This window comes from Salmo trutta, chromosome 39, assembly GCF_901001165.1.
Source record: "Salmo trutta chromosome 39, fSalTru1.1, whole genome shotgun sequence".
Taxonomy (NCBI): Eukaryota; Metazoa; Chordata; class Actinopteri; order Salmoniformes; family Salmonidae; genus Salmo; species Salmo trutta.
This window is the reverse complement of record NC_042995.1, coordinates 6,807,744-6,825,256: the sequence shown is the minus strand read 5'-3', so window position 1 is coordinate 6,825,256 and position 17,513 is coordinate 6,807,744. Positions and strand designations below refer to the sequence as shown.

The 17,513-nt window shown below is 42.8% G+C and overlaps 2 protein-coding genes across 3 annotated transcripts in view; both read right to left on the bottom strand.

The window, feature by feature from the left end:
* LOC115179873 (prostaglandin F2 receptor negative regulator) overlaps positions 1-5,873 on the bottom strand; it is a 70,719-nt gene extending 64,846 nt beyond the window's left edge. The window contains exons 1-2 of the mRNA XM_029741759.1: positions 5,550-5,873; positions 502-870 (exon numbers count right to left, since the gene is read on the bottom strand). Coding sequence (XP_029597619.1) covers positions 502-870; positions 5,550-5,589 — 409 coding nt within the window. The 5' untranslated portion in view covers positions 5,590-5,873. The remainder of the gene's footprint in view (positions 1-501; positions 871-5,549) is intronic.
* Positions 5,874-13,559: 7,686 nt separating this feature from the next.
* LOC115179609 (T-cell surface antigen CD2-like) lies at positions 13,560-16,688 on the bottom strand. 2 transcript variants are annotated; one of them, XM_029741233.1, is made up of 5 exons: positions 16,530-16,688; positions 14,802-15,080; positions 14,467-14,712; positions 14,092-14,250; positions 13,560-13,954 (listed from the first exon to the last, which is right to left on the bottom strand). In XM_029741233.1, exons 1-5 carry the CDS (start codon positions 16,594-16,596, stop codon positions 13,656-13,658), a joined length of 1,050 nt encoding a protein of 349 aa, XP_029597093.1. In that variant the 5' UTR covers positions 16,597-16,688; the 3' UTR covers positions 13,560-13,655. The 2 variants fall into 2 exon arrangements, with proteins under 2 accessions (XP_029597093.1, XP_029597094.1); XM_029741234.1 differs by having other exon boundaries at positions 14,877-15,080.
* Between the last annotated feature and the right edge of the window lie 825 nt (positions 16,689-17,513).

Here is a 17,513-nt window from a genome sequence, read left to right as displayed (position 1 = left end):
GTGTGTGTGTGTTAGAAGACTGAACATGAGTGAAATCACCACTTGATCACCTCTCACTAGTGTTTCCCCAAAGCAGCAGATCTAGGAACCGGTTTTCCCTCCCAAAAGCAGATTAGCATAATTGGGGTTAAAAGTTACATAGCTGATCCTGAACCAGTCCATCTAAGGAAAGTGCAGCTGTGTCCATGTAAGTGTACTGTAGTGTATACAGTATATAAGCACACAAGTGTGTGCGTGTGGTCTGACAAACATACCAGCTTAAGAGAGCGAGTCATGTGTAAGCAAGAGATATGAGTCGTGTTCAATAGACCACACGAACCACAAGAGAACATGAACACACATGCGCTGTATGGGTCTTCCAACCCAGCCCACCTCAGTATGTAAACGAGAAATCATAATGGAGGTCTGACTAATCTAGTTTGAAGTTAAAACAGTTCTCCAAAACGGATATATGGTGAGTGCACACTCTCTAAGTCTCTCTCATACTCGTGTCTGACCCACCTTTGAGCGTCACCCCTGCTTTGTAGTTCCCGCTGAACAAAGAGTCCGTACTGGGTGTACTGCAGAGGTACGTGGCGCTGTCTGAAGACCTTACTTCCTGTATCCTCAGCTCCACCACGCTGTCCCCCAGCCGCACCACGCTCAGGTCACCACTGGCCACCCGGTCGCTTAGCGACACGTCCGAGTACTTTGGGTCGAAGGTGGAGATGACTTGGATAGGCCCCGCCCCCCCCTGCTGCATGGTCCAATCAAAATCCTGCTCCCTGGGCCCCTCGTAGTCAGTGACATCACAGCGCAGTGAGACAGGTTGGCCCTCCACACGGAGCAGAGGGCCAGGGGACACAGACACCACCCTGGCATGGGATACACCTAGAGAGAACACACACACACACGTCATTGACAGATACATAAAATCTGCAGAATCCACCACACAATGACAGCGTTCCTACCACATCAGACTTCCTTAGCTAACCTCTTGAAAGCCTCTCTGCTTAACAATATACCTACAGTTGAGAGATACATGGATATATTTAGCACAGGGCAGGCTAAATATACACTTAGATACTACCTTTGGTTTGATTCCTCTGTGATTCCAAACCCACAGTGTGTGTGGGTAGGTGTGTGTTCTATAAAAACGCCCACATATTGACACCTGAACCCTAGCGTCGCTGCACTCAACGGGTGAATCAATCATCTGAAGTGGTTCCTCTCCTTGTCTCCTTTCCTTTATTCACACTGACATATAGTAACAGGTGAAAGCAAACCCTATGGTAACCTTTTTAGACTGGAGTAGAAGAAGGAAAGGAGTTGAGGAAAGGAAGCCACTACAGACTATTTAGATGCACCCATACAGAGAGAGTCTTGCTAGAGAAAGGAACAGCCTAGACCACTTACTCTAGCTAGAGAGAGAACACCTATATAAAGTACAGGCTTGTTTGGATGGGCATAGGGGAAAGAGCAACAAACATGCACACACACCAGGCTTGTCTGAACAGGCCGAGGGGAAGAGCGTGCACATGCCATGGCCAGCATGGCGCAACACATGCTCCCCCACCCACCACAAACCAAAGAACAGTGTCAGGAAAAATTAAATAGAGGTCAGCTCATTTGGCAAGAACAAAGTGACGATGCACCAGCAGTTTCCAAAAGAACAACCCCCCAGCACAGAAATAGTCCCTGTTAAATCCCAACTGGAACAACCAAAGAGCAAAGCCTTCTGGTAACATTTCCATAACGCTCTACTTCTAATGGTAACGTTGGCAGCATTCCAACATGATTCTACACCACTGCCTTAGTTGGACGTTTGTTTGGCTCCTTAGTGATAAACATTTCACTTCAAAACGCCTTGTTGACATACAGTATTCTTAACCCTTTTTCCTGTCCTGGCATTTTGGGACACTCAAGGAACTGGAGAAATAGACGTTTGAGGGAAGGTGGTCCATAAAACATTGCTGGAACAGTCTGGTTCTGGGGATGTCAACGCTTTGATTTACCCCACGTCATCAGAGAAGGGATATTATACTGGTCGGACACCACTTAGGAGTGTGACTAATATTACCATGCAACTCTTATCCAAACAAACAGTCGGAGTCGTAGGGCCACAGAGTAAACAGGCAATATGAGACAGCCCAGTTTAGGAGAGGAAAGTGGAGAGACATAACTGGTCAGGTGGTCTATGAGTAGTCTAGTAGATCATGGATTTACCGCATCAGAACAGCCAACTGAATCATACAGCACCGGAACAATCAGTCTTCCTGCTGTGTTCATTCTACAAACCCGAATAATGCAGGCTATCGGAAGCTAGCTCACACACGGAAGAAGTGGCCACCTGTGCTAATTAGCAGTCTAGCGTCCCCGAACACCTGTTTGTAATCTGAGGAAGTGTCGTTCGTCAACTGGAGGCACACACAGCTTGTTGATCTGTGCAAAACAGCTACATGAAGTGCATCTTTTTTTAATTTGGAAGATTCTTTCTTGCCAATATGAAAGATAAGGAGCATATGTTGCAAAAATTGTTAAAACACAGCGTTGGAATTGTAGTTCACATGGAGGCAACAATGGGCAAATGTAACTGCTGAAAGCCATACATACAGAGAAGGGTTTTGGAGCGCTAGGGCAGTTGTACGTCATCAACCATTTTTGGGGAAGTGTGTATGCATTTATTGTTTAGGCCAGGGTTGTCAAAACTCATTTTGCCCCGGGGCCGCATTTGGTCTTCAACAAGGTCCGGTGGGCCGCACTGAAAAGGGGTTATATTTCCTCGCGGTCAAAATTTGCAAAAAATATTCCTGTATCCATTGTTTTTTGGAATTTGTTGCTCTGAAAATCATTTGTGATTTTCTGCGAGCTGGACAGCCAATAAATTAATGTAGGCCCATTATCATTTCTACAGTTTCGATTTGGTTTTAGTAATAAAAAAAGTATTTTAAGTTTGTATATTAATAAATGTACTCAAACCACCCATGTGCAGTATATTTGACACCCCTGGTTCAGGCTCTAGATCTAAAAATCATCAGCATGCTTCATATCGACTGGCGCCTAGCCAAACTGTTAGGAAAATCAAATGTGTGTGCTCCTATACTCCCTTAAAAAGACCTTCACTTGAAAAACTGTCATTAATTGACGTTTTTGCCATGGAGATCTTAGTCGCGAAATTTTATACTAAAAGAAAAATATGAATGCAAACATTTAAATTGATTTACTGAGTTACAGTTCATAAGGAAAATCAGTCAATTTAAATAAATGACTTAGACCCTAATCTATGGATTTCACATGACTGGGAATACAGATATGCATCGGTTGTCAGGGATCAGCAAACCAGTCAGTATCTGGTGCGACCACCATTTACCACACAGTGCAACATCTCCTTCACATAGAGTTGATCAGGCTGTTGATTGTGGCCTGTGGAATGTTGTCCCACTCCTCAAATGGCTGTGCAAAGTTGCTGGATATTGGCGGGAACTGGAGCACGCTATCGTGCACGTCGATCCAGAACATCCCAAACATGCTCAATGGGTGACATGTCTGGTGAGTATGCAGGACATGGAAGAATTTGGACATTTTCAGCTTCCAGGAATTGTGTACAGATCCTTGTGGCATGAGGTTGTGCATTATAATGCTGAAACATGAGGTGATGGCAGCAGATGAATGGCACAATAATGGGCCTCAGGATCTCATCACGGTATCTCTGTGCATTCAAATTGCCATCGATAAAATGCAATTGTGTTCGTTGTTCGTAGCTTATGCCTGCCCATACCATAACTCACCACCACGAGGCATTCTTCACAACATTGACATCAGCAAACCACTCACCCACACGATGCCATACGCGTGGTCTGCGGTGAGGCCGGATGGAGGACAATGGAGGGGCTTAATGGCGATGCATGGACAATCTGCCATCTGCATTGGCTGTGCAGTATTTACAGTGATATGGCCTACAGAAGTCAGGGCATTCATACTTCTTGCGGTTCGCCGAACAGCGCAGTGGCGCACGGCAAGCCGGTACGAGCTCAATTTGGCCTCTGTGTGCCTACGTAATTGCATCACAGCAGAAATTGGCTCTTATGGTAGAGACATTAACATTCAGATCTCTGTCAACAGCTCTGGTGGACATTCCTGCAGTCAGCATGCCAATTGCACTCTCCCTCAAAACATATGTGGCCCTGTGTTGTGTGACAAAACGGCACATTTTAAAGTGGCATTTTATTGTTACCTGCACAAGGTGCACCTGTGTAATGATCATGCCGTTTAATCAGCGTCTTAATATACCACATCAGTCAGGTGGATAGATTATCGGCAAAGGAAAAACTATCCCTAACAGGGATGTAAACAAATTTGTGCACCAAATTTGAGAGAAATAGGCTTTTTGTGCAAATGGAACATTTCTGGGATCTTTTATTTTTGCTCATGAAACATGGGTCCAACACTTTACATGTACACTGAACAAAAATGTAAACGAGACATCTAACTAAGCTGTTTGGTGCAGTATTTCAGTTAAAATAAAGTGCATGAATACACTTTGAATGACAGACTTTCCTGCAGAATCCATACTGTTGACCAGTCACCGACGAAATGGCGTAGACTCCGGCTTGCCTCAAGAAAATAATGTGTGCCCGAACAACCGAAAAAAAAACAAACGAAAAAAAAAAGAATAATAATCGTTATAATATAGGCACGAACTCTTCCCGAACGGTTTGGGCCGGGAACCATGCGGACGCATTTAAAGCCATAGCGAAGGGCGGACGGGCACACACCCCTGCTCCAGGACGGCTGGAGACATGTAAACTGGAGACATTTGATCATCTCAAAGTACCACACTAATTTAAACTCAGACGCTCACACAAACACACTGGCGCAGGGAAGCCCTCTGCGACGCAGAGTATACGTTGACAGACACACACACTCTCCATCCTACACAATCTGACACCGTTGTGAAATAAAATGGGTCCGGTCAACTAAACGAAAAGGATATTCCTGCCTTGATCACTGAGATATGATAACCAATGACTAATAACAGAGAAGTCCATCAGTTAAATTGTCAACTGACCAAGGGGATCTATGCGAATTGGACGGCTACCCATCGCGTGCTATGGTGCCTCCATGTAACTGGACCATTGTCAAGTCAATGACATCAACTATCTCCCTCGTTCTCCTTTGATTGAACGATTTAAAGTTTCGACTGGGATTTGAGGCTCTCAGAGCTGAAATGGAAAATTGCCACACACCCTCACCTGTGACCAACCACGGTAGCCTATATGTAACGAAGTTGGGCGTGGGAAAACCTATTCACATTAAAAAGGCTCGTTTTGGGAAAAACTCACTGTCATGTGTAATTCATTTAGGAGAAACAGCACGATCAGTAAAAATACGTTGATAGCGTTGCCTTTAAATGAATTTGACCAATTGCTTTGTCAATGGAGATAATCAGGTTTTAAGTGAAAACGTGCCCGCGTGTGCATGTCAATCTAATATTTCCCACTAAACGACAGCACACGCGTTATGACGACATTATCAGACCGTTTGACAACCCTTTTTCAAATATAACTTACCCATCGATAAAAACATGAGTAGAAGAGATAGATATTCCATCCTGCAAAATCGCGTCTTTTTAACTCCCAGTTCGTTCCTTTGTCATTCAAATCCGCCACCGGGTGAAAGGAGTCCTCTCGGACCTTCAGTTCAAAATCCCAACCACCGGCGACCTCTCAGAAATCCCCAAAATGCTCTGTCCACGAGAACCGACACTGGCGAGCAGACGTTCGGATGTCCGTTAAATGGACGTGCGTACAGTGAAAGTCCACTGGTAGCGACCGTGTACGCTCGCATAATTCATACTGAGTGTCGTTAATCAGTGTTTGGAACTGGAGAGGGCGGGAACAACGTTGCCGTGTCCGGAAGTCATTTTGCAAGAAGGGAGTAGCGGCGGGATTGTCACAGGTAGCTCTGTCCCAAGTCTCATCTCATGTGGTCTCACTGGTGGCTATTTAGAGCTGAATAATAGGCCTACAGAATATCATCATCATCGATAAAGCATGTGTAACGTTAGCCTATTGAAATGTTGCTGTCAGATCTTTTCACATCTACAAGGGGCCAATAAGAAGTGTGTAGTTTCAAGTTTTAAAGGGGAATTTAACTGAAAAGCGATATTTTCATTAGTCCACTGTTGATACAGTCCTAAAATGTCAGCAGTCAAGTTGTCAAGATATTATACAAGGGTGGGTCTAATCCTAAATGCTGATTGGGTAAAACCACATTCCAGCCGGTGTCTATTCCACAAGTTACCACAAGCTACATCTATGATGTTATAGTGCCTATTTACTCTGTTCCATCAGACTGCGCAATCCACTGTCTCATCCGCCCAGCCAGGCAATTTATAAACATGACCTCCACTATAAAAAGCATCTAGATATGTCACATCCATAGATACACAACAGAAAGACTTAACTACTGGGTCACGTCTCTGGAAACCAAACCAATAAAACGAACGACCAGCCGGCTTGAGTAGCAACCCCGAATTTATGTCGGGACTATATCTTGTGGACGGAAGGATGAAATAGTATGAATAAATTAATCTAAATATTTTTTTAAAATTAAAATATGTAAATTATTATTTGAATATTTTGTTAATCCGTTGTATAAAAGTGATAATGCCCTCGAAGCTGGAGTTTGGAAGATATATTGGCATGCCTCATGATTTTTTGTTTTTAGCTTTATTTGTCTTACATCTAGACGTTCCGCTAGCGGAACACCGCTCCAATATCCAATGATTGGGCGTGGCGCGAAATACAAACTCCTCGAAAATCCGAAAACTTAAATTTTTCAAACATATGACTATTTTACAACATTTTAAAGACAAGACTCTCCTTTATCTAACCACACTGTCCGATTTCAAAAAGGCTTTACAACGAAAGCAAAACATTAGATTATGTCAGGAGAGTACCCAGCCAGAAATAATCAGACACCCATTTTTCAAGCTAGCATATAATGTCACAAAAAACAAAACCACAGCTAAATGCAGCACTAACCTTTGATGATCTTCATCAGATGACACTCCTAGGACATTATGTTATACAATACATGCATGTTTTGTTCAATCAAGTTCATATTTATATCAAAAAACAGCTTTTTACATTAGCATGTGACTAGCATGTGACTAGCATTCCCACCAAACACTTCCGGTGAATTTACTAAATTACTCACGATAAACGTTCACAAAAAACATAACAATTATTTTAAGAATTATAGATACAGAACTCCTTTATGCAATCGCGGTGTCCGATTTTAAAATAGCTTTTCGGTGAAAGCACATTTTGCAATATTCTGAGTAGATAGCTCGCCATCACGGGCTAGCTATTTTGACACCCACCAAGTTTGGTACTCACCAAACTCAGATTTACTATAAGAAAAATTGGATTACCTTTACTGTTCTTCGTCAGAATGCACTCCCAGGACTTCTACTTCAACAACAAATGTTGGTTTGGTTCCAAATAATCCATAGTTATATCCAAATAGCGGCGTTTTGTTCGTGCGTTCAAGACACTATCCGAAGGGTAACGAAGGGTGACGCGCCGGCTCGTTTCTTGACAAAAAAATTCAAAATATTCCATTACCGTACTTCGAAGCATGTCAAACGCTGTTTAAAATCAATTTTAATGCGATTTTTCTCGTATAATAGCGATAATATTCCGACCGGGAGTCGTTGTTTTCGTTCAAAGACTGATAATCTAAAATGGACTCTTCACTTGCATGTGCACACCCGTCTCATTGTTCTCAGATCGACCACTTACCAAATGCGCTACTGTTTTTCAGCCATGGGCTGCAAAGTCATCATTCAACGTTCTGGCGCCTTCTGAGAGCCTATGGGAGCCTTAGAAAATGTCACGTTACAGCAGAGATCCTTTGTTTTGGATAGAGATGACAAAGAAGGCCAAGAAATGTTCAGACGGTACTTCCTGTACAGAATCTTCTCAGGTTTTGGCCTGCCATTTGAGTTCTGTTATACTCACAGACACCATTCAAACAGTTTTAGAAACTTTGGAGTGTTTTCTATCCAAAGCCACTAATTATATGCATATTCTAGTTTCTGGGCAGGAGTAATAACCAGATTAAATCGGGTACGTGTTTTATCCGGCCGTGAAAATACTGCCCCCTATCCATAACAAGTTAAGAACAAATTCTTATTTACAATGACGGCCTACCGGGGAACAGTGGTTTAACTGCCTTGTTCAGGGGTAGAACAACAGATTTTTACCTTGTCAGCTAGGGGATTTGATCCAGCAACCTTTTCGGTACTGGCTTAACGCTCTAACCACTAGGCTACCTGCCGCCCCAAAACATGTATCAGAAGTTGGATGATGATGTGGCTGGAGACACTTTTCTTCTTAAATCAATATCTTGAAAAGTTGACTGCTGACATGCAATACATTTTGGGACTGTATCAACAGTGGACTAATGAAAAAAATACCAAAAGATAATTTTTGACTGAAATTTCCCTTTAATGTCATATGCACAAGTACAGTGAAATGCCTTTCTTGCAAGCTCTAAACCACAAAATGCAGTAATCAATATCAATTTAGTATTACAAATAACATAAGGTATACCAAAAACATGTGAAATAAGATCACAAAAATAGTAAACAAACAAAAATTTGACCAACTGGGCACATTTTGTTGGTCCCCACAAGGTCAAATGCTATTTCTAGGGGGTTTAGGGTTAAGGTTACAATTACTGGTAAGAGTACGGGTTAGGCTTAGGGTTGGGGAAAATAGGATTTTGAATGGGACTGCATTTTTGGTTAGCTGTACAAGACTGTGTGTGTCTATATGTGCATGTGTGTGTAACAAAGCATTTCAATGTTAGTCTACACCTGTTGTTTACGAAGCATGTGATGAGAACATTTGATTTGAGCGTTGGTGTGTGTGTGTTTGTGGGTCTAAGTGTATGCAACAGGTGTGTGTGTGTTGGGGACAGGCGCACGGCTGGCAGGTGCCCAAAGCCAAACGGTGGATGTATCGGCTCACGGTCACATCACACACACAGTCACCCAGACCTCTATTTATACTGGGCCACACAACAGAGGGACTGACCACACACACACACACACACACACACACACACACACGGATCTTGTCTTTCTGACCCATTTTCTCCTTACCTATCTTTAACATGGAATGCATGTGAATAACGTCTCTGTCTGAAGGCTGAAGCCTTAGTACCTCAGTGTGATTAACTGAAAGTGACTGACTGTACAATATTAACAACCCAGACAGGAAACTGAAGGTCAAACCACAGCCTTCTCACTTTGTTTTAGGCAGTAGGTTGATCTTAGATCTGTGCCTAAGGGCACAATGATTTAACCCAGAGACGGGAAGTGATTAGTTTAGGGGTCAGAGTTCAGACTGTCGAACATGGCTCTGAGTGATAAACCTGAGTTTACTGTAGCCTCAGCGTGTATCAGGGATACAGCTATTTTCAACCTAGCTTCCTTTTCTGCTGAAAATCTGGATGTGGGAACTCCGTTCATGCGTTTCTCTTACGCCTGCTACGTTCGGTTAACTTTATTGTGACTCCTGCCGGTCTGTCATCAAACTGGTTCCCAAACGTTTACTTGCTGTCCGTGACCCAGCCAAAGTCTTTCAGGAACATATTCAGATTTCTGTCAACTAACTAGTTTAAATGTGACCCAAAGGAAAACGTTAATAGCCCACAAGTAGGTCCCTGGCCCACCCACTTCCACTATTACTGTTGAATAGTCATGCAAGCAGATTAAATGAACATGGAAGCAAAGCGCCATCTAGAGTTAATATTGTGAACAGGCGTGTGATGGAGAGGTTTTTTCAAATAAAATGTTATTGGTCACATACACATGGTTGCAGATGTTAATGCGAGTGTAGCGAAATGCTTGTAAAAAAAATGGGTGCAAAAACCTGTGTTAACAGTCATGTGCAGTTCTGCAAACAAAACTGCGCGCGCACACACACACACACACACACACACACACACACACACACACATACACACACACACAGCGTCACATCCCTCCCACACACACAGAAATGGAGGTAAGATGTGTGGAAGCGAGGGCTTCAGATAAGTGTTTCTTTCAGCATCTTTGCTCCCTGCATGCTATGGGTTGGTGCTGTGCCAAAACCACAGCCAAGAGGCCTCAGCGATGTAACAGGAAAACAAGAGATTACATGAGAGCTTTACTCAGAGGTGTGAATACAGAGAATGACTCAAATACACAATGATGTGAATGGAAACATTTTCAGAACTATTGTTATCATCTTGCAATTGTTAGCTATCAGACCTGGGTTCAAATACATGTGCATTTTAATTATTTGTATTTTAAATATGTATTTCCTGTGTATGAGTATTTTCAAATAATGTTGCCCGAATCAAATACTTTATTATTTGAAAGTATTTCTATAAATGTAATACTATTTGAAACTATTTTCAAATACACGCTGTCGTACATGTCAATCCAGAGCATCCCAAACATGTTCCATGGGTGACGTGTCTGGTGAGTATGCAGGTCATGGAAGAACTGGGACATTTTCAGCTTCCAGGAATTGTGTACAAATTTTTACAACATGGGGCTGTGCATTATCATGCTGAAAGATGAGGTGATACAAGGGGATGAATGGCACGACAATGGGCCTCAGGATCTCATCTCGGTATCTCTGTGCATTATCATGCTGAAAGATGAGGTGATGGAAGGGGATGAAAGGCACGACAATGGGCCTCAGGATCTCATCTCGGTATCTCTGTGCATTATCATGCTGAAACATGAGGTGATACAAGGGGATGAAAGGCATGACAATGGGCCTCAGGATCTCATCTCGGTATCTCTGTGCATTCAAATTGCCATCGATAAAATGCAGTTGTGTTCATTATCTGTAGCTTATGCATGCCCATACCATAACCCCTTCCGCCACCATGGGGTACTCTGTTCACAACATTGACATCAACAAACTGCTAGCCCACACAACACCATACTCGTGGTCTGCTGTTGTGAGGACAGTTTTACATACTGCCAAATTCTTTAAAACTACGTTGGAGGCGACTTATGGTAGAGAATTTAACATTCAATTCTCTGGCAACAGCTCTGGTGGACATTCCTGCAGTCAGCATGCCAATTGCACGCTCCCTCAAAACTTGAGACAGCTGTGGCTTTGTGTTGTGTGACAAACCACATTTTAGAGTGGCCTTTTATTGTCCCCAGCACAAGGTGCACCTTTGTAAAGATCATGCTGTTTAATCATCTTATTGATAAGCTACATCTGTCAGGTGGGATTTCTGGGATATTTTTTTCAGCTCATGAAACACGGGACCAACACTTTACATGTTGCGTTTCTATTTTTGTTTCGTGTACTTGTACTTTCAAAGAAAAATATCCATATACTAACTTCAATGTTTTTGAAAGTAATTGAAATACTCAAAATAGTATTTGAAGTGGACCCAGGTCTGTCAGCTATTAATAATCAAAAGATGCCATACATTGCCTCAAAGCACAGCTTCATCATTAACTTTGTGGTCAGCGATCACATAATTCAGTCAATGACTATGTGCCTGTAATTCTTTCATTTTTATTAACAACCACACAGACATCAAGTTAAGGTCACTACTTCAATAGGAGGTGGATAGATAGGTATGCTACAAACTACATTTTAGTCATTTAGCAGACATTCTTATCCAGAGCAACTTACAGTAGTAAATACATACATTTCATGATTTTTTTTAATATACACTGCTCAAAAAAATAAAGGGAACACTTAAACAACACATCCTAGATCTGAATGAAAGAAATAATCTTATTAAATACTTCTTTCTTTACATAGTTGAATGTGCTGACAACAAAATCACACAAAAATAATCAATGGAAATCCAATTTATCAACCCATGGAGGTCTGGATTTGGAGTCACACTCAAAATGAAAGTGGAAAACCACACTACAGGCTGATCCAACTTTGATGTAATGTCCTTAAAACAAGTCAAAATGAGGCTCAGTAGTGTGTGTGGCCTCCACGTGCCTGTATGACCTCCCTACAACGCCTGGGCATGCTCCTGATGAGGTGGCGGATGGTCTCCTGAGGGATCTCCTCCCAGACCTGGACTAAAGCATCCGCCATCTCCTGGACAGTCTGTGGTGCAATGTGGCGTTGGTGGATGGAGCGAGACATGATGTCCCAGATGTGCTCAATTGGATTCAGGTCTGGGGAACGGGCGGGCCAGTCCATAGCATCAATGCCTTCCTCTTGCAGGAACTGCTGACACACTCCAGCCACATGAGGTCTAGCATTGTCTTGCATTAGGAGGAACCTAGGGCCAACCGCACCCAGCATATGGTCTCACAAGGGGTCTGAGGATCTCATCTCGGTACCTAATGGCAGTCAGGCTACCTCTGGCGAGCACATGGAGGGCTGTGCGGCCCCCCAAAGAAATGCCACCCTACACCATGACTGACCCACCGCCAAACCGGTCATGCTGGAAGATGTTGCAGGCAGCAGAACGTTCTCCACGGCATCTCCAGACTGTCACCTCTGTCACGTGCTCAGTGTGAACCTGCTTTCATCTGTGAAGAGCACAGGGCGCCAGTGGCGAATTTGCCAATCTTGGTGTTCTCTGGCAAATGCCAAACGTCCTGCACGGTGTTGGGCTGTAAGCACAACCCCCACCTGTGGACGTTGGGCCCTCATACCACCCTCGTGGAGTCTGTTTCTGACCGTTTGAGCAGACACATGCACATTTGTGGCCTGCTGGAGGTCATTTTGCAGGGCTCTGGCAGTGCTTCTCCTGCTCCTCCTTGCACAAAGGCGGGTTGTTGCCCTCCTGCTGCTGGGTTGTTGCCCTCCTACGGCCTCCTCCACGTCTCCTGATGTACTGGCCTGTCTCCTGGTAGCGCCTCCATGCTCTGGACACTACGCTGACAGACACAGCAAACCTTCTTGCCACAGCTCGCATTGATGTGCCATCCTGGATGAGCTGCACTACCTGAGCCACTTGTGTGGGTTGTAGACTCCGTCTCATGCTACCACTAGAGTGAAAGCACCGCCAGCATTCAAAAGTGACCAAAACATCAGCCAGGAAGCATAGGAACTGAGAAGTGGTCACCACCTGCTGAACCACTCCTTTATTGGGGTTGTCTTGCTTATTGCCTATAATTTCCACCTGTTGTCTATTCCATTTGCACAACAGCATGTGAAATTTATTGTCAATCAGTGTTGCTTCCTAAGTGGACAGTTTGATTTCACAGAAGTGTGATTGACTTGGAGTTACATTGTGTTGTTTATGTGTTCCCTTTATTTTTTTGAGCAGTATAATTTTTTTGTACTGGCCCCCCGTGGGAATCAAACCCACAACCCTGGCATTGCACACACCATGCTCTACCAACTGAGCCACAGGGAAGCCATGGATGATGGATGATTTCGCTAAACACTATGGATGATTTCGCTAAACACTCAACACATAAAAGCAAAGAAACATAATTTATATAAAAACGAGTGTAAAAATAATCTACATTCATTTGTAAAATAGAACACTGGGTATTTTTTCCTTCCTTTTCTATCCTTTAGATAACATAATTTTCAACATGTAGACTGCTGGAACTTCTTTCCTTGGATCAAAACGTATATAGGCTAAACCTGTTTCCAGGCTCATTGCCTGGGGGGGTGAGGGCCTTTCTTCCTGGGCTGGGGTAGCGGTGGGGGCTGCTCCTCATCGTCATCCATTGGTGTCTGTGGAGGCCTCCCTCGAGCCTGGGCTCTGGGTTGAGGTGCGGCCTGGCTGGAGGCTCTGGCATTGGGCCTGGGGCCCGTGGAACCAGGTGGGGCCCCACCGGGGGGTCTCTGCCTTTGCTTCTGGTCCTCTGGGTCTGAAGGATGCTTTGTCTGGCCTGCTTGGTGGTAAGGATGCTGGGGCTTGGTCAGGGGGTCTAGTCTCAACTCTCTTTCCTCTGTGAAGGAGAATGAACAGATTAAATGAGGGAGGGAACAAAAGAAAGACAGATACTGTAGATACCGTAAATGTTTCTGTTCACACAACACCAACACTATAGCCGTAGACGTTTGACCTTTGGTCTGAAGCGATTACCTTCAAAGCGCATCTGGCTCTTGCGTCGGCTGCGGAAGCAGCACACCAAGGTGATGATGATGAGGAGGAGTACCAAGCCCCCTCCCCCGGCCAGGATGCACACCATGGGCAAGAAATCAAAACCAAACAGTAAACCATGACCTCCCGAGTCTGAGACAGCTGAGAGGAGGGTGGGGGATTAGGGGTGGAGCAGAGGAGAGAATTTGTCTTTATTTTTGTCTTTCTTTTTATGGGGTGCGCCGCCAATCTTAGATATTAGTTCCTTTTTTCTTTAGAAACAGAAGAAGAAAAACAGAGAGACAGAAAAAAACAGAGGAAAGAGAAAGAGAGATTCACAAAGAGAATTGCGATTGAGCCCTTTAAAACATACTGTACCGTTGCATATTGGCTTGATGGTGTCACTTGTCTCCGTGCTGACCTTGTTGACTGCAGAGCAGGTGAAGGTGTCTGTCTTTTTCTGTGGTTTCAGAGGGATGGTCAAATGTGGCTCTGTTTTCTTATCTATGGGATTTCCGTTCTGGTTCCACTGGAAAGTCACTCCCTCAATGTTGGTCAAGGTACAGGTAAAGATGATGTCCTTATCAGAACAGGTTATATTCACTGAGGGCTTGGAGACCTTTTCTGGAGAGAAACAAAATGGCCACTGTCAGTGTCTCTAAAGGAGAGGATAGTTCTTGTATGGCTGGAAAGAAAGAGAGAAAGAGACCTACCCATCACACACAGTATGAAGGACTTCTCAGTGCTAATTATCCCATCGTTGTTGAACACCACTGCTTTATAAGTACCTTCATCTGCCAACTTCAGGTCTTTGAGCTGAAGAGACCCATCATTGGAGATGTCCTCAGACTTGCCTGGTTTGAACTTTCCATTCTTTCTTTTAAATATAAGTTTTTCATTGTGTTTCCAGGTTAATTCTTTCGAACTCAAGTCAGGGTATTTCAGAGGGATGGAGAAGGGATCTCCACGTGGGATATAATACTGGCATGAATCTGTGATAGAAGAGAAGAGATCAGAATAATTCTCTGTTGTTGCTGACGGTAGCATACTTTTATTACATTTTGGGGTCAATAAAGAATTTGAAAATGTGATCTAATTCAGTTCTTATTATTGTCATGTTTGGTCAAGCATTTATCTACAGTATAAATGACCAATTATGTATTCTACATTTCAAAGTAACGTAAGTCCATTGTTAGTTCCTCATTATTCTCTGTTCTCAGTCTTCCCTGTGGCTCAGTTGGTAGAGCATGGTGTTTGCAACGCCAGCATGGTGTGTGCAACGCCAGGGTTGTGGGTTTGATTCCCATGGGGGGCCAGTACAAAAAAGAAAATGCATGAAATGTATGCATTCACTACTGTAAGTCGCTCTGCATAAGAGTGTCTGCTAAATGACTGAAATGTAAAATGATTTGTCAGTTAGGCTACCAGGAGTATATGCTCTAAAACAGGCCTGTAAAATAAAGTGTCACAACTTAAACCAAGTGTTTCTAACTTGGATCATGAAAAGATGTGTTCAACTGGTTGGGTTAGCCACAGTAACCCAGATAATTATTTTACATCTTCCTGTTCTTGTGTACTGGGTGTTTGAAACAGAACATGTCTAAAACAACTTTCTGAAAGGCCACAGATACTAAAACAACAGGACCTCTTCAAATCAAATGGCCTATCTGGGGACAATATCATAGACACAGATGGTCAGATTAAACCTTCTCCTTGAGTAAATAGGATGTTAATCTTGGTCAAAAGACCGATATTTTATACATTTATATATCAATGGTAATTGACATAAAATAAATTACATTGGCATAGAAAAAAAACACTTAAGTAAAGAAATAAGTATTGTACCCCATAATGATCTTAAAATATTTAAATAGCATTTACAACATCCATACAAATCATTCTAATAATGAGATAAAATTGCGATATCAAAGATCGAATCCCCGAGCTGACAAGGTAAAAATCTGTTGTTCTGCCCCTGAACAAGGCAGTTAACCCACTGTTCCTAGGCCGTCATTGTAAATAAGAATTTGTTCTTAACTGACTTGCCTATAAAGGTAAAATAAAATAAATGACATTGTTACATTTACAAGATAACACGTAATAGAGGCACCACAGAAGAGACATTTTCGATGTCATTTTTCATGCCCACGTCGTTGTTCATTTTCTCCCTAATGTTGCTCAAATCAATTGTGATCAAATGTGAAGGTTCAATAGCAATCCATGAATGTGACCATCAATAGGTAAGAGTTTCTTATTTACCAGATTGACCCTATTTGATGATCATTAAAATGAAAAACATTTCAAATCAATAGACATCCTCTTCTCAAATAACTGATCCAACAACTAATCATCTTTTTTACTGTATAAAAAAAGCCTGGACTAAACAAAACATCTTCAAAAAACAATCCGGGGGGGGGGGTGTTAGAGGGAGAGTGTCTTACCTGCTGCTGCTGAAAGAGAGATAAATCCATGAAGGACAAGGAATGCCAGTGACAATGTACAGGCCATTGTGTTGTTACTACATGTACTGTGAGAAAAATGTACAGGTTTCAGTTTAGTAGTCAGACCCTTTCCTGGGTCTCTCTCTGTGTGTGTGTGTGTGTGTGTGTGTGTGTGTGTGTGTGTGTGTGTGTGTGTGTGTGTGTGTGTGTGTGTGTGTGTGTGTGTGTGTGTGAGTGTGTGTGTGTGTCAGAAGAGGAAATGATCCAACCAGAAGGCCCTGTATGTATCTACTCCCTCAGCAGTGCAGAAATGTCATATCTTAAAATAAGCTTCAAACAAACTCTTCATCTTCTCATCAGTATCAACTCAGGCATTTTCTCAGGCACGTCCTAAACACAACCTTTTTTAACAAAACGTATTTTTAAATTCATGCCAAAAAAGACATCTAGGCTACATTCATTGTGTGGCATTTAATGCCACAAAACTCCATATTAGGACATTCTCATAAATGATGACGATGTCAACAAATGTACTTCCTTTCCTTCTTCTTTTTTTATTTACATTAGTCATAAAACGTTGACTTATGATGCTGGTTTCAGATCAGCTTTTCCTATCTCAACCTAACCCTAGGTCATCGTTCAAAACTGACCCTGGGTCTGTACTTAGGAGTGGCAAGCTCATACACTGTAATCACTTACCAATTCCAAACTGAGCCCTATATAACTACTGGAGAGCACATCTGAAAGGATTAGACAAAGGAAAGCAATATGGCAGAATGTGTTGATAACTTTCCTTTCCTCTGTCTACCAGAAGTACCCAGGTGTAGGTGACTGGGCTTGAATTGGAATAGGCCAAGCCAGTGAACTACAGTTTTCATGCATTGTAGAGCTATGCTGACATCTAGTGTTACTTGCATCACCTGCACTTTTGAAATTCAAATAGCCTTTTGTCAACTTGAAACAGTCAGTATACAGTATACACCT